The sequence below is a fragment of the Diceros bicornis genome, chromosome 30 (genome assembly GCF_020826845.1).
Source record: "Diceros bicornis minor isolate mBicDic1 chromosome 30, mDicBic1.mat.cur, whole genome shotgun sequence".
Lineage (NCBI taxonomy): Eukaryota > Metazoa > Chordata > Mammalia > Perissodactyla > Rhinocerotidae > Diceros > Diceros bicornis.
The window spans coordinates 6,109,444-6,132,455 of record NC_080769.1 but is presented as its reverse complement, the minus strand read 5'-3'; the positions used below and the strand labels follow the sequence as shown (position 1 = coordinate 6,132,455).

The 23,012-nt window shown below is 39.1% G+C and overlaps 1 protein-coding gene across 1 annotated transcript; it reads right to left on the bottom strand.

The window, feature by feature from the left end:
* Nucleotides 1-819: 819 nt before the first annotated feature.
* Nucleotides 820-13,326, bottom strand: LOC131394534 (zinc finger protein 709-like). Its single transcript, XM_058525912.1, has 4 exons — nucleotides 13,200-13,326; nucleotides 4,048-4,174; nucleotides 3,783-3,843; nucleotides 820-3,389 (listed from the first exon to the last, which is right to left on the bottom strand). Exons 1-4 carry the CDS (start codon nucleotides 13,227-13,229, stop codon nucleotides 1,724-1,726), a joined length of 1,884 nt encoding a protein of 627 aa, XP_058381895.1. The 5' UTR covers nucleotides 13,230-13,326; the 3' UTR covers nucleotides 820-1,723.
* Between the last annotated feature and the right edge of the window lie 9,686 nt (nucleotides 13,327-23,012).

The following is a 23,012-nucleotide window of genomic DNA, read 5'->3' as shown; positions in this document are numbered from 1 at the left end:
GAAAACATATTGAGGGTATAAGTTCAGCTACAAGTAACAGGAAACAAACACAGTATTCCTGACATGAAAACGTGATCCTTCTCATGTGGAAGAACTAGGTCAAGGCAGCCACTGCACAATACAGCAGAGAAACAAACTCCCACATCATTCTATTTATGCCCCACTGTAGATGTCATGGTGAATCAGGCAAACATGCTCACTAGCACTATTAACAGCATAAGGTGTTTCCTATACACATTAGAGCTTATTCATATATCATCTAGACAAGAGGGGAACTAGAGAATACTCCGAACCACAAAAGTCTGAATTAGGTTCTTCGTGGACACAAAAGACCATAGAAAATTCCTAACTCTAATGGATCTCTGATGTGAAACTTGTGAAAGTATCAGTGGAAAATATATCTCTATGAAAATGGAAATCAAAGAGCTGGTGGTGGTTTTCAAGATACTCTTGACTAGAAGGGCAATGAATCCAGAAAATGGGCTGGAAGATGGTGTCCTCAAAGCTCCTCTGTAAAGTTGTCTCTCTCCCTGTATGGTGGCTCCAAAATCTGCCTTGCTTGCTTCTGCCTTCCAAATCTCATGCAAGTGAGGCTAATGGTGAATTCCAACATGGAACCAAAAAGTGGGATGGATTCTTAAAGATCTAGTTCTTAATATTACCCTCATTGACATAATGCAATACAGGGGTGGTATGTCCAGCTCTAGGTTTTGTTGCACTATCACAGGACTCTACATAATTCAAAGGCTCTTCACCAAATACCAGTCAGAAAAAGAGCAAAGGCCCTAATATGAAAATAATAATTCCCAGGAAAGTATACTCTTTGATCAACTTGCTACACGTGATAATTTATTCCAACTATTTAATATTATGGACAATAAAAACAGGCTCCTACAACCACCACCCACAAAAACGAGGTTTCTCTAAGAAAGGAACAATATATACAATGGGTTAGGCCTATCCAGGAACTGCAATACAAGGACAGTAAGAAAATCCCAACAAATATAAACTGTCATTTTTTCAATGGCCCCTTAATACAGAATAATGAATACATTATACAAAAATTAAAGATAAAATATCATTAATTGATTTAAGGAAAAACCACTACTTAGTAATCTCATATACTATTGATGAAGGATGACTTGCAGAATTACCTCACTTCAATATTCATTTCTGAAAGTACTTAACAGAAATCCACAATCCAATGTTGTACTTTAAGAAAGATGGCTGGTCAACACAATATATTTACAAATTTCATAGCCACTTTTTCATGTTGAAAGTTTTCTAGAACAGCCTAATTTCCATCAAGTTTTCTCATATGACTTATATTTAAATTTCTTTTTGGTGGGAATTTCACATATAATGACGTAAGCCATTTGAAGTCTTTCCCACATTGTTTACATTCAAGACATTTTAATCAAGTGATTTCTTTTATGCCTTCAGAAAGAACTGGGATAACATGAGTCTTTCCCACATTCATTACATTTATATGGCTTTTCCTCTAGTGTGAATTCTCACATATCCTCAAAAGTTTGCTTGACAAATAAGGGCTGTCCCACTTTCCTGCCATCCATAGGGTTTCTCTCCAGCAAGAATTCTTTCATGTCTTCAAAGAGAACTGGGAAAACCAAATGCTTTACTACATTTTGTACATTCATACAGTTTCTCTCCAGTGTGATTTCTTTTATGTATTTGGATGAGAACTGGAGGCTTTCCCATATTCTTAACATTCATAGGTTTTCACTCCAGCATGACTTCTTTCATGTCTTCGAAGTAATGTGGGATACATGAATGCTTTCTCACATTCCTTACATTTATAACGTCTATCTCCAGTGTGAATCATCACGTGTGTTCGAAGGCTTGAGGGATCTATAAAGGCTTTCCCACATTCCTTACATTCATACGGCTTCTCTCCAGTGTGAATTCTTTCATGCACGCGAAGAGAACTGGAAGAAGTGAAGGCTTTAATGCATTTTTTACATTTATAGGGTTTCTCTCCTGTATGAATTCTTTCATGTACTCGAAGAGAACTGGTACAACTGAATGCTTTACTGCATTCTTTACATTCATAGGGTTTCTCTCCAGTGTGACTCCTTTCATGTACTCGAAATGCACTGGGAGAAATAAACACTTTCTCACACGCCTTACATTTATAAGGTCCATCTCCAGTGTGAAAGATCACATGTGATCGAAGGCTTGAAGGAGATGTAAAGGCTTTCCCACATTCCATACATTCATAGGGTTTCTCTCCAGTATGAGTTCTTTCATGTACTTGAAGAGAACTGGGATAACAGAATGTTTTACTGCATTTTTTACATTCATAGGGTTTCCCTCTAGTGTGATATCTTTCATGTCTTCGAAGAGAAATGGAGGAAGTGAGTGCTTTATTGCACTTTTTACATTCATAGAATTTCTCTCTAGTGTGATTTCTTTCATGTATTTGGAAAACTTGAGGAGAAATAAAAGCATTACCACATTCTTTACACACAAAGGGTGTCCCTCCTCTGTGAGTTCTTTTGTGTTTTTTTAAGTTAGCTTGCAAACTGAAGGCTTTCCCACATTCTTTACATTCATAGGGTTTCTCTCCAGTGTGACTCCTTTCATGTATTTGAAATGAACTGGGATGAATGAAAACTTTTCCACATTCCTTACATTTATAAGGTCCATCTCCAGTGTGAGTGATCACATGTACTCGAAGGTTTGTGAGAGCAATAAAGTCTTTCCCACATTCCTTACATTTATAGGGTTTCTTTCCAGTGTGAGTTCTTCCATGCATTCGAAGAGTTCTGGGATGACTGAATGCTTTACCACAATTTTTACATTCATAGGGTTTCTCTCCAGTGTGACTCCTTTCATGTATTCGAAATGCACTAGGAGAAATAAATACTTTCTCACATTCCTTACATTTATAAGGTCCATCTCCAGTGTGACAGATCATGTGTGATCGAAGGCTTGAAGGAGATATAAAGGCTTTCCCACATTCCTTACATTCATAGGGTCTCTCCCCAGTATGAATTCTTTCATGTACTCGAAGAGAACTGGAAGAAGTGAATGCTTTACTGCATTTTTTACATTGATAGGGTTTTGCTCCAGTATGAGTTATTTCATGTTTCCGAAGAGCACTGGGAAAAGGGAAGGCTTTCCAACATTGCTTACATTTATATGGCTTCTCTCCATATTTTTGATAGTCATATGCTTTGTGTTCAGTGTGACATCTAACGTGCCTATTAAGGGATGAATGATGCATGAAGACTTTTCCACATGCACTATATTTACATGGTTTTGCTACAGTCATTTTCATATTCAGATTGAGATTTGGAATAAGGCTGAGGGTTTCTCCACATTGACTACCCTCTTTACTTTCACAGAGTCTCAATACCATTTGACTTCTGTAAAAAATAGAAACACATTATTAATGATTTCTTTATTAATGATTTTATATTTATTATATTTATTATAACTTACAGGAAAAGTTAAGGTTTTCTGTCTCATCTGAATTCTCTGAAATTGAATATACTGAATGCTCTACAAGAAGACTTCACCCTTGCTATTATCCAAACAGTGATATTCATATATAGAGTTTATTAAAACTGTTTCCAAGTGAATTATTTTGCAAAAGCTGAACCTCTACATCACATTTCAGAAAGTATATTTGGTGAAAATTTTATAAAAATAGCTAAACTTGAAGCATGGGTTATTTGTTTTGTTTGCTTCTTTTCAAATTTCATAAGAAACCAGGATTCTCACATGAGACACTATTTTCTATTGTGAGTGTGACTCACCTTTGTTTTCTCCCTTGATTTTTGTATTGATCTTCAATATCATGATTTTCCCATGTTTTTCCTGAAATGCAGACCCAGAAAGTTGATTTCAAAGTATTCGAAATTATAGAAAAAATTTAGATTCTAAGACCATGATGAGCTAATATCATTTCTAGTTTGTTTACCAACATCTCCCCTTTCCACATTCTACATCTTGGAACAATGTTGATGGGCAAGAAACACTTGTTCTCTGATTGGTGAAGTGAAGGAATGCTCTCATTCTTACCTATTGAGGCCAGGTTCCTGAAGGTTTCCCACATCACATCTCTGTAGAGTTTCTTCTGTGAAGGATCCAGTAAAGCCCACTCCTCCAGGGTGAAGTTCACAGTCACATCCTCAATGGCCACTGAGTCCTAAAATATCACAAATATGTGTAGACTAGGATGCATGAGACTGACATCAGTGCGGATCTATACTCCATTTGTAGGAAGGTTACACATGGTTCTGTCATCTACAAACATTTATTCTATGATACAAGTATCAAAAACTCACTCTTCTGTGCATACTCCTCATCAATTTAACAGCATCATGAACACATGGAAGTTATTTACATATTTTTACTGTGATCATATTTCATCATATTTCTCTGTAATGGCAGGGTCAAGAGCGTGCTGGGAAATGACAGACATGCCATACAATGAAACAAATATTATAATTATGACACAAAAAAGACAGAGTACAACATCCATGAAGCCTAGGACAACACTCTTTAACACAAGGTTTAAAATACACGTAATAGGAATACCTGAAGGAAAAGACAGACAGACAGTAATAGAGGAAACAAGTGAGGTAATAATCACCAAAATATCCTAAAATTAATGATAGCCACTGCACATCCAGGAAGCTCAGAGAACATTAAACTTGGTAAACTCAAAAATGCACACCCAAAAATATCATATTCAAATTACAGAGAAATCAAAGACAGAGCATATATTGAAAAATGCAAAAGAAGAATATATTTCTGAATACATTCTCTGTCAAGCAAAATTATCCACCAAAAATAAAGGAAATATTAGGAATTTCTGAGACAAAAATTGAGGAAATTTTTCATAAGTGCACCTATTTTGAATGAAACATTCAAAAATTTATCAGAAAGAATGTAGATGATACAGATAGATGATTAGAAAAATAAAAAATGAAGATAAAATATCTTTTATATATATTTATAATTAATATAACAGATGATACTTGTTTAAAATAAAATTAGCAAAAATGTATTTGGTAATGAGAAGCTTAAGACAAGTGAAATAAATGACAGCAATGTGACATGGCACAGGAAAGGGAAATTGGGAATAGTGTGATATGAGGTACTTGCACACAGTGAAGTGGTATACTGTTACTTGGCAGAAAATGTGGGTTAGTTATAAATGTGTACTGAAAACTCAAGGGGAACCACTAAAAGAGCTTTTTAAAAAATGTGTAATTGATATGCTCTTAAGAGAGGAGAAACAAAAGAATCAGATAAAGTGCTCTATTTCAGCCAGAGAGTGTGGAAAAAAGGTGGAAGGCAGAAAGAAGCAACAAGAGCAAGAGAAAAAAAACAGCAGAAAAGGTGCTAAATATTAATCCAGCTGTATCAAAAACCACTTTAATCAACAAAAGTCTTAGTAAAATTGAAGGATATAGTAATATCAGATTTTTAAAAAACAAACTGAGTTATATACTGTCTACATGAAACCCACTTTCAATATGAAGACACAGACTGATGTAATGTAAAGGGATGGAGAAAAATGTCCCATGCCAACACAGATCAAAAGAAAGCTGGCATAGGTTTATGAATTATAGAAAAATGCAGATTTCAAACCAAGGAAATTTCAGAGATAGGGGCATTACATACTGATAAAGGTGTCTATTCTCCTAGAAGGCATAGCCATCCTTCATTTGATTGTGCATAACAACAGAGGGGTGATACACCTAAGGCAAGAGCTGATAGAATGCAAGTAGAAATAGATGAATAGTTCAATAGTTGGAGAATTCAACAACCTCTGGGGAAAAAACGACACCTTATCAAATTTGAAAGAACAGAAATCATACAGAATATGCTCTCACACCACCTAGGCACTCACATAGAGGTGAATATCAACAAGAAAGCCGGAAAACCCCAAGTATGTGGAGATTCAACAACACATTTCAAGGGCCGGCCCCGTGGCTGAGCAGTTAAGTGTGCATGCTCTGCTACTGGCGGTCCGGGTTCGGATCCCGGGCGTGCACCGACACACCGCTTCTCCGGCCATGCTGAGGCCGCGTCCCACATACAGCAACTAGAAGGATGTGCAACTATGACATACAACTATCTACTGAGGCTTTGGGGGAAAAAAAGGAGGAGGATTGGCAATAGATGTTAGCTCAGAGCCGGTCTTCCTCAGCAAAAAAAAAGAGGAGGATTAGCATAGATGTTAGCTCAGGGCTGATCTTCCTCACACACACACAAAAAATACATTTCAAAATAATACTTAAGATCAAAGAAGTCTCAAGAGAAATGAAAAATTATTTTGAACTAAATGAAATTAAAATACAACATACTACTAAAATACAACATCCAACTTCTTGGATGAAGCACAAGCAGTGCCAAGAGGGAAATTTGTGCCATTGAACAAATACACCAGAAAAACCAAAGATCTATAATCATTAATGTAAGCATCTACCTTAGGAAAGAATAAAAGGAAGAGCAAACTAAACCCAAAGTAAGCACAGTAAAAGAAATAATAAGAATTAGCAAAGAAATCTATGTCATTGTGGGAAATCAATGGAGAAAATTAAAACAAAAAGAGCTAGTTCTAAGACAAGACTAATAAACATCTAGTCAACCTAACAAAGAAAAGAGGGAAGACAGATATTACTAATATAAAAAAGTAAAGGAAGGGGAAATGAAAATAAAAGAGGATTTGATAAAATCCAACATTCATTTATGATAAATTAGTAATAGAGGGGAACTTGCACATCTTGAGATGGAATATCTTTATGAATCCTGTAGCTAAATTCATAACATCTGTTCCATACGGCCTAACTGTCTCTGTGAAACATCTGAAAGAATTCACAGCAGAAATAACTTCTGGAATTAATAAGCGAGTATAAAAGGTTGAAAGATACGTGAGTCAATTGCTTTCCTTATAGACCCACACAAATATACTCAAGTGACCTTGGACAAAGAAGGAAAAGGAATGCAAATGAAAAAGAAAATTTTTTAAACAAATAGTGGTGGAAATAATGGATATCCACATGCAAACATACACACGCACACAATGAATGTAGACACGGGCCATATACGTTTCAAAAAATTAAGTCAAAACATATCACAAATCTAAACGTAAAATGCCAAAGGAATAAACTCTTAGAAGATAACAGAGGAGAAAATCTAGAAGACTTCAGGTTTGGAGATGAATTTTTAGATAGAAAACCAAAAACCAAGGTCCACCAAAAAAACCCACAAAAATTTACTTCATTAAAATGAAAAACTCCTCCTCTGAGAAAGTGAGTGTTAAGAGAATTAAAAAGTAACTTACAGAGAAGAGAAAATCTTTGTAAAACACTTGTCTGATAAATAAGTGGTATCAGAAATATCCAAAGAACTCTTAAAACTCAACAGTCAGAAGACAAACAACCCAATTAGAAAAGAGGCAAAAGATCTGAACAGACAGCTCACTGAAGAAGATATATAGATGGGAAATAAGCAATACAAAAACATACTTCACATCAAATGTCCTTGGGAAATTGCAACTAAAACAACGAGGTATCATTAAACACCTATTAAATGGGTAAAATGCAAAACACTCAGAACACCAAATATTGGTGAAAATGTGAAGCTACAGATAATCCTCATTCATTGCTGGTGGAAACAGAACTTGGTACACCTACAACGGAAGACAGGAAGTTTCTTTCAAAACAAAATACGCTGTTGCTACTTAGAGTAAGATCTAACAATAAGGTTCCTTGGATTTTTCCAAATAAGTTGAAACTTTATATTCACATAAAACATATACACATGAATGTTTATAAATTCTTCATTCATAATTGGCAAGACTTAAGAGTTTTAAACAAGATGTCCTTCAAGTGTTGAATAGATAAACAATCAGTGGTGTATCCATACAATGAAACACTGTTCAGTGATAAAAAGAAATGAGATATCAAGCCATGAAAATACACGGACGAACCTTAAAAGTATATTGCTAAGGGCAAAAAGCCAATGTGACACGGGTATGTGGTGTATGATTCCAAGTATATGACATTTTGGAAAAGACAACAGCATGAGCCAGTAGGAAGACCTTTGGTTGTGAAGAACTTGTGGGATGGAGGGAGGGATGAATCAATATGTGGAGCACAGGGGATTTTTAGGGAAGTGAAACCACACTCTATGATACAGAAATGTGGGATCCATGTTATTATACATTTACCAAAACTCATACATTATATAGCACAAAGAGTCAATGCTAATGTACACTGTGCACGGTCATGCATCAGTATGGGTTGGAAATTGTAAAAAATGTACCACAGTAATATAAAAAGTGTAAAATAGTGCAAACTGCAGATACAGAGAGAAGGGTTGTGTGGAAACCATGTGAATTTTGATCAATTTTTCTGTAAACCTGAAACTGTTCTAAAAAAGCTTAAGTCTTTCAAAAAACAGATGAAGACAGACTCATTACAATTCACCCCTGATGACTGAAACAAGACATCTTTCATTCACCTGAGTTCAATAAGCCAGTATGGTGCTCTATGAGACTGAGACCCATAAGGCAGATGAAACTTGCATTGAATGCCTTGTTGGAGAGCAGGGCACTGTATACTCTGAGAGTGCCATGGTTACTATCAGTGGTGTCAGAACTCCAACGTGGATTAACCAGTGTCCTGGTGAGTCCTTGTATTGTAGACCTAGTAATGTACAGATAAGTGTTACCTTGATTTCTGTTTTTATTATCTTTGAGTTCTTTTACCACAAAGGGTCATCTCTTAGACAATCATCCAAGTATTTGTGAACATATGCAGATGAGCCCAGTTTTTGGCCAGTAGTAAGATGACTGCCTGATGTTTGGTTACTTCTGGTGACACTTGGGTTTGGTTCTTCATAAGAGATGTCCCAATTAAGGGATGAAGAACAGCAACTCTGCACTGAGCTCCATCATGTACAAATGTGTATTGTCATTAAAGGCTATGCACGCTCCAGAGCTATGCGTTCAGTTAATCCAAGGAACTCCCCAGGGAACCAAGAAGTCTGGGAGAGGGGTGACTTCCTTCATCACCACAGCATTGTTCAATGAACTGAAGAAAGGTCATGCCCCTCCTGCAGGTGGCATAAGCTCAGGGCCAAGGTTAGGCTCCTTCATATCACAAGTAAGTGTCAGTAGGTGGGCTGAGCTGGCAGGGTGCTGTTTCCAGCACCAAGGCATAATAGATGCCTTGGTAGAGTGTCACACGCTCAGTGCTTCTCAGAGCCTCTATTTTCAAGAGATCTCAGTATGAGATGATAATAGCAGCTCTAACGGCATATAGTGTGGGGACCAGGGCAGGTTCTTGCATCAGAAGCCTATGAAGAACATAAAGCCCTCCTCCTGAGAGCCTCAAATCACTGCCAGCAGGGTTAGAGGCCTCCTCCATGACAACTGGTTGCTTTATAGCTTTTAAGGAACCCGGGCTTAAGTTGGGTTTGAACTAATCCCTTTGCTGGGCCAAACTCAGACTGTGGGTGTTGTCCACTATAACCCAGAGGGTCAGGATCTTCATTGCAATAGACACAGGGGCAGCAGCAGCAGTTACTCAGGGGTCCTGGAGAGCCCTCTGGAATCTCCACACTTACTGGCTGCATTTTCCTGTCTTTTCTCTTTCTTTCTGAAATAATTGCTCTTTAAGGAGTACCCATCTAATGGGTTTACCTCATTCACAGAGGATAATCATCTTCATATCCCTAGGCATCCCCTAATGTTTAGGTGACCCCAGCCTCAGTCTCACCTTCATTCTAAACACACAGATAGATTCTGCCCAAGACATAGGACACAAGACCACAATAAGGATGGCCCCATTCTCATACCCCTGCTTCCAAAGGACAAGGAATTGTCAAAACTGTCAACCTGGAGTCCTCTGTATATAGAACCCAGGCTTGGTGGGGTCAACAGTGCACACAGGGCAGCACAGCTCACAGGAGGAGCTGCCCAGCAAGCAGCAGCTCACAGTGCAGGAGCCTCCAGGCTTTCTCATCAGCCCGTCCAGATAAGAAGGCCTAGGGGAAAGGGAGGGGTGAGGCTTACGTTTTCAGAAGTCAAACATCAAATATGTGGACTGCGGCTACTCATTATAAGAACAAACATGGGGGGCCCGGCCCCGTGGCTTAGTGGTTAAGTGCGCGCGCTCCGCTGCTGGCGGCCAGGGTTCGGATCCCGGGCGCGCACCGACGCACCGCTTCTCCTGCCATGCTGAGGCCGCATCCCACATACAGCAACTAGAAGAATGTGCAGCTATGACATACAACTATCTACTGGGGCTTTGGGGGAAAAAAAATAAATAAATAAAAAATTAAAAAAAAAAAAAAAGAACAAACATGGGTGCTGGGCCGGCCCTGTGGCTTAGCGGTTAAGTGCGCGCGCTCCGCTGCTGGCGGCCCGGGTTCGGATCCCGGGTGAGCACCGACACATCACTTCTCTGGCCATGTTGAGGCCACGTCCCACATACAGCAACTAGAAGGATGTGCAACTATGACATACAACTATGTACTGGGGCTTTGGGGGGAAAAAAAATAAACGTTAAAAAAAATATATATATATATATAAAAAAAAAAAAACGGGTGAGAAAAATAGGCATTCACACTGGCTTGTTTTTATATAAACACTAACAGGATGATGAAGCAGTAATGAAAACTGGTCATTTGAGGGGGGCTGGAGTTAAGAACAGAGGAAGGAGGCAGGTTATGCAGGCAGGGAGTCTCCTTAAAGTTTCCTTAGGAAATTTTTAACCTTGTCATGCATTATTTATTTAAAATAAGGAGAGAAATTTATATACATTATTTTTTCTTATGCTTGATCATTATTTTTAACTTCTGCTTTATAAAATTAATTTTAACATTTCTACTAGGAGACTACTCCAAGATATGTAATCCCTTAAACACTAATGGATACAAAACTGCAGACAAAATTTACCAATCCCTTTCTAACAAAAAGGGCAAGGGGCATGATAGTTTGTCCCTCCACTATACTGCACACTGGGGATATTTTCAGGAAGGAGTAACATATTATAAGACATTAGGGGTTTGCAATTAAGTCCTGCAATAAACTAGGAATTTGAAAGATTTACATAAGCTTTGATCTGTTTCCTCATATCACTGAAAATAGAAATTCAAGTGCTTTTTCCTCACATCCATTAACATAGGAATTCATTTGCCTTAGGAATAGTATAGCTTCTTAAATGTCAAAGATCTCTAGGGACATGGACACAAGAACTGACCTAAAATTGGAAAATGCATGTGAAAACTTAGTACACCCATCTCACATCTTGAAGTTCTCTTGTCAAAATGGAACAAAAACTCCTATTTGGTTGAACAGTTTTCTTGTCTTACATCATATCTCTCAGTCAACTTACATCTGAAAACCCCAAGTGCTAATGGAAACTAGAATCAAAGGGCTGCCATCTTCAACTGATAAAGGAATCTAAGAAGAGAAACACAAATATATGAATCAGCTCCAAGAAGCAGCCTGCTTGCCCAGAGTTCAGAAGGAAAACCCACACTCAGAAAGATGACCATATTCCCCAAATTTAGAGTCTAAACACTGCCAGTTGAGATGTAACCTCTAGAGAGGGTCAGGCCCTGGTGGAGGAGGGTGGGGCACCTGAGCAGCCACAGGAGTGAACTCTGGGAGCTCCACGCCCTCCCCTCCCCAGGGAATAATGCAAATGCTCCTTCTGATAGAAATCAACTCCCAAATTAATGGACCCTAATCCAGAACACAGAACTCTGACTTTCAAAGTTGAGTTACACTGCGAACAAGTTACACTCTGAGTGCACCTACACTGTGGATGCAAAACTCCAACTTATGTCTAGAAACAGGCCCAAGGAAACCACAGTTATAAAGTCAGAAAGGGAATCGGTGCCTTCCTCCCACCCCCAGGTGCACATGCACCCCCAGCTTTCCAGGGCTCTGCAGCTCCTCTCAGTATAGAGGTTCCTTCCATGGGGGGTGTGAGCAGTAGGACACCTGCAGGGGGAGGCTCCCCAGGAAGAACAACTGGGCCTTCAAATCCTTCCCTGTGCAGGCCCAAAGGGGCCTTAGCTTAGATTCACTGTCCTCAGGCCTCTGTCTCCACTAGAGATTTTTTGGACCACTATTGATATTTTACATGGCACAAACCCAATGTTTGATTAATCCAGCTAAAACATTCAAACCAGTCTTTATGTGGAAATAAGGGAAGACAATTGTATGGCATTTTGCTGGCACAATAAGAAACCCCACAAGAACGTATTGCATCCTGGGGGGAAAAAATGATGTTAATATAGTATTATTTCCAGGACAGGAAACTGTTTTATAAACTATTAATCCTACTTGAATACTTCAGACCTGCAAGTATAAGTGGTGGAAATCTAATCTAAAACCCAAAATAAAAGAACAGACCTCAGAATACTACTACCCACAACGGGAGGAAAAAAGGGAAAGAAGAATTAGTACATGCAATGTAAAACTGGAATATTTTATTTTTCCTGAAATTCACCTCTTTCTTGCCTCTTTGGAAACATTTTATATTGTGTTTCACGCCGTATCCACACATAAAATCAATCTTTTACAAACAGCCACCCACTGACTGTGAGAAAAAGATAAACGGCTAAAATACTGAATCTGTTTCAATACAACAAGGAGGACAAACAGTTGATAACAATGCTGTGAATCGGAGGCAGGAAGTCGGCAATAGGGAATGTGGCGAGATTTTGGAAATTTAGGCGTTTGTGGCCAGCCCTAGGAAGATCTAGACTGGGGGGACAATGTCGTGGATTTGAGACCCTGTTCCCCAAATACATGGAAAATTCAGAAGAAAATGAGTGCCACCTGAGGAGAAAAGACTGGAAACCCCACATGGTAGGAGCCACGGAGACCGAGTCACGATTGTCCCTGATGTCCCCCCCGTGGTCACCGCAGCATCTGGGGACACGCGGGCCTGCGGGCGCAGAGCTGCCCAGAGAGGCTCCGGGGCCCAAGTCGCCGCGCGCAGTGACCACAGGACGCCCGGGGTCCCGGCTGCCGGCCCCGCCCCCACGCTGCGGCCGGAGGGGACTGAGGTCCGAGCGGCGCCACCGCGGACCCGGGTCCGCAGACTCCGGAGGTGACCGCGGGGAGGCCGGTCCCGCCACGGCCGGTTCCGACCAGCCCCTCCTCCCCTCCTCTCACCCTGGGGTGGCACACTCACCATTCCTACATTTACTGGGTCCCCCGGCATCCTTCCTATGACTCCCGAGGTCGGTAAGGTCACAAACCGACAGAACAGGCGGCAGAGCCACGCAGAGCCTTTAACGGCGGGGAGACGCGACCCCCAGCGTGGCCGGAGCCAGCAGCAACTTCCGGGGTGGCTGGGGAGCTTCGTCCCACCCACCTGCCCCGGCGCCGCCTCTGATTGGACAGTCTGCAAGACTCGTCCTCTTGTGTCTGAGTGACAGCCCCCTGAGTTGAGGTGTCTGAGCAGAATGCCAGCCAGAACTCGTCCCCTGCAGGGAGTTTTGCGTTGAATAGTAGTGTTGGGAGGCGACTCCTGGAACTGTGATCCCTCTTTACAAACACACACAATTGAAAGTCGCCTCACCATAGGCAATAATTAGTCTCTCCCTTTTGATCTTTGTTTTGAAGAATAGGTACACAGTCACAGATACTGTGACCAGGGAACTAGGCAAAGAAAGGGATATCCAGGATCTGATAAAAGCTAACATTATCTGTTGAGTGTTTGCAGAGGGAAAGTTTCAGGAAAAGCCCAACCACAGAAGGTTCCCACAAGCAAGCTAGCTGAAGCCAGATCTAGCCGCCTCAAACTGCTCTTAGTGAAGTGAAGTGAACTGTCCCCATTATAATTTTCTTAATATATTAAATTCTCCTCCTCTGGGAGAGACAGAGCAGCCATTTCTGGATCATAAGATGTATGTAGTAGCATGTGTACATTCTACCAATGAGACTGAAAGGAACATGATCGTTACGAGATAAACCCTGATCTCCTGGCTTTTCCTTAACTGAATATTCATGAACTGTACTATGACCTAACAGTAAAAGGACTCCCCAAATCCTTGTTTGGGGAAACAACGCTTTGGGAGGGAACTCCAGTGTTCTCCATCGCTTGTGCAATTAATAAACCTTTCTTCACCTACTTCTGCCTTGGTTGTGTTTTTTGGCTCCACAATCACCAAGAGGTGAACACGTTGAGTTCAGTTTCGACATCAGGAATGCATTAGGTGGGCCTCCCACCAACACTTCAGTCAGATTCAGAATAAAAGCATTGGGAACAAAAACAAGCCATCATTTTAGAAGAAAATTGACTTCTGGGTATTCAGAATAGTTAACTTTAGAAAATGTTTTTCGGGGCGTCCCTGTGGCTTAGCAGTTAAGTGCACGCGCTCCGCTACTGGCAGCTCCGGTTTGGATCCCCGGGGCGCACCGTCACACTGCTTGTCCGGCCATGCTGAGGCCGCGTCCCACATACAGCAACTAGCAGGATGTGCAGCTATGACATACAACTATCTGCTGGGGCTTTGGGGAGAAAAAGGAGAAAAAAAGGAGGAGGATTGTCAATAGATGTTAGCTCAGGGCTGAGCGTCCTCACAAAAAAAAAAAAAAAGAGAGAAAGAAAATGTTTCTGACATTAACATTTTTGTATCTCATAAAAAATGTAAGCAGAGACTCTTTCTCACTCGCGGTTAAATCACTCTCCATGGTCATGACCCACCCGTTTCTTGTGGTTACACTATTTAATCCACCTATAATAAGACTTACTAGAAAACTGGGTTTCATCAAAATAATCATTCTACTGATTGGTGAGTCTATGATAGTAGAGAATAACGTTCATTCTGACAATGTTGGAATCACTCTGTGACAGGCATCCTCTCCATTCAGTATGCACAGATACCGTATCTGATCATTTACTCTCCCAGTTCCCTGAGGAAATTCTTACCTCTGATATCATCTTTGTCAAACAGCCCCACTCAAGTCCCCCTGAACTTCAGCAATAATTCCACCACACCCAGGGACAGAACTATTCCTGGAGGCCATCTGACAGATGGAAACTAAGGGAGAGAGCCAAAGAACCACAAGTGATCTCAAGGAAAACAGAAAAGCAAGGCCCAGTTTGCAACCAGTGCTCATCATACAAGGGGGACACTGCTGGGCAGTAGCGTCATCGATTGGTCACCCATCCAATGTAGGAAGAAAATATCTGTGGATATTCAGCTTTGAGCATTGAGAGATGGAGAAGATATTTCCATTTCATTATCTGTTTTTCGTCTTCTCTTTAAGAACTATGTGCAAAATAGTAGTCTAGAAGCAGGTTTCCTGGAAATCCCTCTGATTTCCTAAGTAAGAATGCCTTTGTTTTTTGTTTTGCCTCCAAATCCTCATCTCCACCTCAAATAAAGGACACACCATCCTAAGAATGTGCACTCACCTGGGAAGATGCACATGTCTGGCTCCACTCTCACACACTGTCAGAAACATGGTGCTGAGGAAACTACATTTCATCACTGCCCTTCCCCACCCTACTTTCATTTGCACCTGTGGAAATTGTACATTTCCAGTAGTGGCCCCATCTGGGCAGAAAATGGGGAAGTGCTTCCTGTACTGATGAATTGATAAATTGTTCTACTTCTCACAGGTAATATTAGGGAAAGCCCGGCTCTTTCTTGAGGTCACAGCATGGTGCTCTCAAAGGTCCTTTAATCACGTGGTCAGCATAATAGACATGATACCTTAAGGTTGTTTTTGGTAAGAACATGTGATTCCTGTTTATCTCCATCATGGCAAACATAAGGGCCAAAAGATACTTAGAGTTTTGGTGCATCCGCCTGCACTGAGGGAAGCCCTAAGAACTCAAGAATATCCTACAATATGGTCTTATAAGCCAAACAAAGAGCTGCACTTAAGAAGCACTGGGAGTTATTGTATTTATGGAGACAGATATTTTCCCCATGACCTTGAAAAACGGTTCTAATGCAATGAGTTACTCAAGGTTCCAGAAGCTGCTCTGTTGGAGGAGGTCACTGTGAGGACATGACTACTGGTTGACCCTCCAGCTGGACTCGGGCAATCAGAGGATTCTTAGCCACACCACTGTCCTTGGAATATACATTCTGCCCACTGTTCCTGAACTATGAGCCATTTGAAGGATGCAGCCTGGAGCAAATAATATGCTGTTGGAGACCATCTGGACTGTAGACATTACTAGACCCTTCCAAAGCTTCTATATGACTTTTAAGATTCTGGTGGGCAGGTGTGGAGATCTACTCGTCTTGCCCTACCTAAGACAAGCCTCATATACAAATTTTCTTGCTCATTAAAACTGCTGTCTCCCAATCTGGAATTGTCTGCCTCATTCTTCAGTCTCTCCTTGCCCTCCATGTATGGGAGCCCGTTTCACCCAGAGAACTCTTGAGGTTGTGAACCAACATGCTCTTAGCTCTGAATGAAAACAAGAGAACAATTGATCCTTCTTGTGCTGTGAAGCATAGAGTACCTTTAAATGGCACAACATCAAGATATATATTTGCACTTTAAAAATGTTTCTTCTTCATGGTTTGACTGAACTATGACATGGTGTTTGAGGTAGTAGTGGGAGGAAAGATCAATCAAATTGTTCTATCCAGTGGGAAGGCATGAATTACCAAAAACTAATTACGACAGCATTTATTTAGTGAAGAGTTCAAAGTATGGGAAAGTAAGCACCCATAGAAGAAATGAAATAGTCATCACAGAACTTTTTAAAAGGCATTAGTTCTCAGTAATTTTACAGGCCAATTGCAATCTTACATTTCAAGGAATGATTGAGTCATCTGCAGGGTAAAATGATTCCACTGAGAGAAATTCTGCTTTCTAAGACTTCATAAGGATCACAATGAGAATGACAGTGAGAATAGTAACAGGAATGCTAAGAGTAAGAATAAAGGCACTTTAGGGAGGCTTACTAAGTGTCAGGCACTGCACTCAGCACCACAGGTGGATTGGCTCATGACTTTCCATCTTTACAAACTTCTAACAGGGAAGCACTAATACAATCCCATTTGATAAGAGAGGAAACTGAGACTCAGGGGAGCTAAGTGACTTGTCTGACTTTACACAGGTGCTCCAATTCATCACCATGACGCCTGACTCACACCAAGCTTTGCCACCGAGCACACTTCACCTCTTATTATGAAATTAGGACAAATGGCTCATTGACTAGGACAGACACCTTTGTGCAAATCAAAAACAACTTTATTCTTCCCCACTAACATTAAAATCTCCACTATGACTATATTGCCTTTGCCGTTGGTTGAAATCTGAAGCCAGTGCCATAGAATTTTTAGTCACTTTTTGGTGCTAAAATCCCCTGGTCACTTTCTGGCACAATGACTGCCAGCCCAGCTTAGTACTCATAGAAGATTTTTGGGAGCAGAGCATGACAAGGAACTGGTGAGTTAGAGGCATCCCATTGAAAGGAGGATCCAATTCAAACAAAAACCAAAGAGGTTTCTTTTCACTTCAAGTATTTGTCATTGCTTTCATCTCTAACTTCGTGTCAGAAAACACAATGATCAATCTGATGAATAAGATGGAAGAAGCAAATAATGTTATTGGAGATGACAGCATTGTTTATTTCACAAGCGAAAGAGAAAATAACTGGAAAATTACTACAACTGATGAAGGAGTCAGTTTGCTGAACATTGTGCAAATACATACCTTATGCATAACAACGTATACTATAAATTAAAATTACACGTCTTACAAAATACATATGAAATTTGGAGGTTTAGGATTAATGGTACATGTGGGATCTATATGCAGAGAAGTCTGAGTGTTCCCTGATGAGGTGACAGAGGCATCACCTCCATGTAAATTTATATTTAATATCAACTTTGGTGCATGGAAGACTCCTGTAGTCAAAGATGCAGATCTCTCTACACACAGGTACATTTTTAAAGACATTTCCATCAGGATCATTGTTTCTGCCTCAAAGTACTCTTATTCTAAAGTACATCTCTGAAAATAACTCCAAAGGGTATTCAGGAAACGATTGCAAATAAAGAATAAAGAAGAACAAGATTTCATCAGATGCACTAATTACAAAATTAATGAGGAGTGATATTTAATGGTCTGTTGCCACCATAAGAACTCACCAGTTGTCTGACGTAGGGGTGATTTTGCCTCTAAGAACATTTGACAATATCTGGAGGCATTTCTGGCTGTCATGACTATGGGAGGTGGGGAGCACTGCTACAGACATCTAGGGATCCTCTGATGCACAAAATAGTCCCCTTGACAAAGAGTTTTCTCTTGTCAAAAATATCAGTCATGTCAATGATGAGAAACTGGACCAGTCAGAGGAACGCTTGATGGTCTATAAACAGACACAAGCATGTAACAAAATAGATGATGAATTGTGGCAGTCTATAACTCTCCTGTCTCCTCTATCCAAACAAATTCTCTATGGAGTAAAGAGCAAAACAGTGAAAAATATAAAATGAAAATACTGAAAGTAAACATCAGAATGTATTTATGTATATTTAGGCAGTTAGAAGATACAACATCCCAAGAAAAATGTAAATAAAAGTTAAATAGATTTGATAAACGAAAAAAATGTGACTATATCATTGATAATAATAAAATATATAGAAACACCACCTGGGCAATTATTTTCAATAATAGCATAGAAAAAAGATGATATCACTAATATTTTAAATAGCTCTTAGTAATCAAAAACAAATAATGAATGTTCCAATAAACATGTTCAAAGGCCATGCACAAACCTTACAAAATTATAAATTATAAATGCCTAACAAAGTTATGAAAATAGATGAGCTCATTAGACCCAATATGTATAATGAAACTAGACATTTGTTTTTTTTTTAATTTTATTTATTTATTTATTTATTTATTTTTTCCCTCAAAGCCCCAGTAGATAGTTGTATGTCATAGTTGCACATCCCTCCAGTTGCTGCATGTGGGACGCAGCCCCAGCATGGCTGGAGAAGCAGTACGTCGGTGTGCGCCTGGGATCCCAACCCGGGCCACCAGCAGTGGAGCGCGCGCACCCAACCGCCAAGCCACCGGGCTGGCCCTAGATATACATGTTAATGCACAAAATACCTATGTTGGTTTCCTAACACTTTTAGTGAGACATATTCTGGGCACAAAGGCCATGTGGGTGTTTCTTGATCTGTTCCCCAACAAAGATAGTAACCCAGTTAAGAAGTAACATGGAGGAATGGCAGAGGTAAGTTCTATCATCAAAAACATGAGATATATGGGGGCACTTTTTAACCATCTTCCTCTTTAATTTTCTTGCTTGTTTGTTAGAAAACTATGGAGAGTGAGTTTAGAACATCACAAAGTTAAAGAGATTGGGATGTCAATTATAGCTGTTTTCCAAATGTGGGATCATTACCGGGGCATATGAACAAGTTTTTGGCATCTGGCATGCACCTTCTTACACATTCTTACACAACAGAATACATACGCATCTCAACAACACATGGACCTTTCTCTAGGGTAGATCAAATCCTCAGCATAAAAAAAAAAATCTCATTAAATTTAAAATGCCTAGAAATTTAAAATTAAAATACAAAGACCTCTGATCACAATGAAATGAAATCAGAAATGAGTATATTGGGATATTTGAGGAAATTCACAAATACTAAGAAATTAAACAAGACACTTCTAAATAACCAATGGGTCAAAGAAATCAATAGGGAAAATAGAATCCATTTTTATTGAATGAAAATGAGGACCCAATATACCAAAGTTTATGGGCTACATCGAAAACACTATATAGATAAAAAAATACACCCACAAATGCCTAAACTAACAAAGAAGAAAGATCTCAAATCAATAACAACATTTTATCCGACACATTGGAAAGGATGAGAAACCAAACCAAAAGTAAGGAGACAAACAAATAATCAAAATTAGAGCATAAATTAAGAAAATACAAAACCCCGTAAAGAAAATCGATGAAACCAAAAGTGGGTTCCATAAAAAGATCAACAAGATTGACAACAGAGAAGTAATAGACAATTTAGCTAGATTGACCTAAAGAAAAACAAAGCCAACTCAAACTGCTAGAATCAGAACGAAAGAGTGGATATTACTACTGAGATTATAGAAAAAAAGGATTATAAAGGAATTCAATGAACAATTGCATGCAAAGAAATTAGATAAATTAGATGAAATGGACAAATTTCCAAAAATACACAAACTACCAAAGGCGACTATGGAGAAGTGGAAAATCTGAATAGAATTATAAGGGAAGTGGTTGAATTAGTAAACAAAAAACTACCCTTAAAGAAAAGCTGAGGCCCAGAGGTTTTCAAAGCAGAATTCTCCAAAACATCCAACAAGGTTTAATAGTGATTCTTCACAAAGTCTCCCCCCAAACAGAATCAACATAACACTTCAAACTCATTTGTGAAGCCAGTGTTATACCAAAATCAGACAAAAGTATCACACACACACAAAAAACTACAGCGCTATTTCCTTTGTGCATATGGATCCAAAAAATCCTCAACTAATACTAGTACCTAATCCAGCAACATCTTAAAAGAATTAAACACCATAACCAGGTGGGATTTATTCCAGGGATGCAGGGTTGGGTTAACCTCTCAAAATCCATTAATGTGATACATCATATTAATAAAGAGCAAAAATGACCTGATCATCTCAATAGACTCAGAGGAAATACTTGACAAAACCCAACATCCTTTCATGATAGAAACACTCAGCAAACCAGGATTTGAAGGAAATTTCCTGAATCTGATAAGGAGCAAGTGCAGGACACCCACAACCAATATTATACTTAACGGTGAAAGGATGAATATTTTCTCCCCAAAATGAGGAACAAAACAAGAATGTCTGCTCTTGCCACTTCTATTTGACAATGTACTGGAGATTTTAGCCAGAACTGTTTTGCAAAAAATGAAATAAAAAAGCATCCAGACTGGGTAAGAAGATGTAAAACTATCTTCACTTGCATATAACTTATCTTGTAAATAGAAAACTCTAAGGAATCCATTAAAAAAATCTGTTAGAACTGATCATAGAGTACAGCAAGTTTGTATGATCCAAGATATGAATATAAAAATAAATTATATTTTATACATTGCAATGAACAATCTGATAATGAATTTAACAAAAGAAATCTATTAATAACATCAAAAAGAGTAAAATAGGAATAAATGTAACAAAATAAGTAAAAAATACTCTAAAACTGCAAAATATCATTTAAAAATTAATAACTATTTACAAGTTTGAAATAACAAATGTCACGAGGATGTGAAGAAAAGGGAACCCTTGTGTACTGTTGGTGGGAATGTAAATTGGTGCAGTCACTCTGGAAAACAGTATGGAGTTTCATCAAAAAATTAAAATAGACCCACCATATGATTGAGCAATTCCACTTCTGAGGATTTATCCAAAGAAAGCAAAAATGCTAACTCAAAAAGATCTATGTATCCCCATGTTCACTGCACCATTATTTACAATAACCAAGATACAGAAACAACCTAAGTGTTCATCAATAAATAAATGGATAAAGAAATTGTAGTATACTTGTACAATGGGAAATTATTGAGCCATAAAAAATGAATGAAATCTTGCCTTTTGTGACAACATGGACGGACCTTGATGGTATTATGCTAACTGAAATAAGTGAGACAGAGAAAGAGAAATATTGTATGATCTCTCTTAAATGTGAAATCTAAAAACAACCCAAAAAAAACAGGCTGTCCTGGTGGCATAGTGGTTAAGTTTGTTTGCTCCACTTCAGTGGCCCAGGGTTCACAGGTTCAGATGCTGGGCATGGACCTACACACCACTCATCAAGCCATGCTGTGGCAGCATCCCACATACAAAATAGAGGAAGACTGGCACAGATGTTAGCTCAGTGACAATCTTCCTCAAGCAAAAAGAGGAAGATTGGCAACAGATGTTATCTCAAGGCCAATCTTCCTCACCAAAAAAAAAAAAAAAAAAAACCAAATAAATTAAAACACCAAGCTCATGGATACAGAGAAGACTCTGGTGGTTGCCAGAGGTGGGGATTAAGAATGGGAGAAATAGGTCAAGGAGGTCAAAAGGTAAAATTAAAAAAAAAACAAAAGAAAGGGAGTGGAACCAAAAAATGCATATTTATGATAATAATATAGTGACAGAAATATTATTATATACTTTTATATATTGTATTTTATTTATTTATTTATTTATTTTTTTGTGTGAGGAAGATCAGCCCTGAACTAACATCCATGCCAATTCTCCTCTTTTTGCTGAGAAAGACTGGGCCTGAGCTAACATCTGTGCCCATCTTCCTCTACTTTATGTGGGAGCCACCACAGCATGGCCTGACAAGCGGTGCGTCAGTGCACGCTCGGGATCTGAACCCAGGCCGCCAGCAGCGGAGCATGCGCACTTAATCACTACGCCACGGGGCCAGCCCCTATATATTTTAAATTTACAAACTAAGCACCATTGCTGTTGGATGGTCATTAATGAGTGTACATACATGCAGAGGGATGTCAGTTACAAAGCTGCAAGAATTCTGAGGATATATGGAGAAATACCCTCTTCTACCCACATTTTTCCTGAAACTAATTTCTACTAACAACCATTAAACTTTTTTTATTGCCAAAAATTTGATTTGCTTTTGTGAAAATTAAAAGGAATGGGGTGAGGTTGGGAGGGGATTTTGATAGTTAGATGTTGCCAATCTTTAATAAAGATGAGCAAAGGTCTTGGAGTGATGCCATCATTCTCCTTGCTTTTTATTACTCCCTGATCAATAGAGGCAAGAAAAAGAAAGAGTGAAGCCTGAAAACAAATAAGCAAGCAAAGACACAAACAAATAAATAAAAGGGGAAATAGTCTATGTTCATGGATCCTGAGATTTAACACTGTTGAGATGTCAATACTTCCCAGAATAATGTAGATTTTCAACAAAATCACATCAGAATATCAGCTGACTTCTTTATACCATGGATATTATCTTTATATCATGGATATTAAT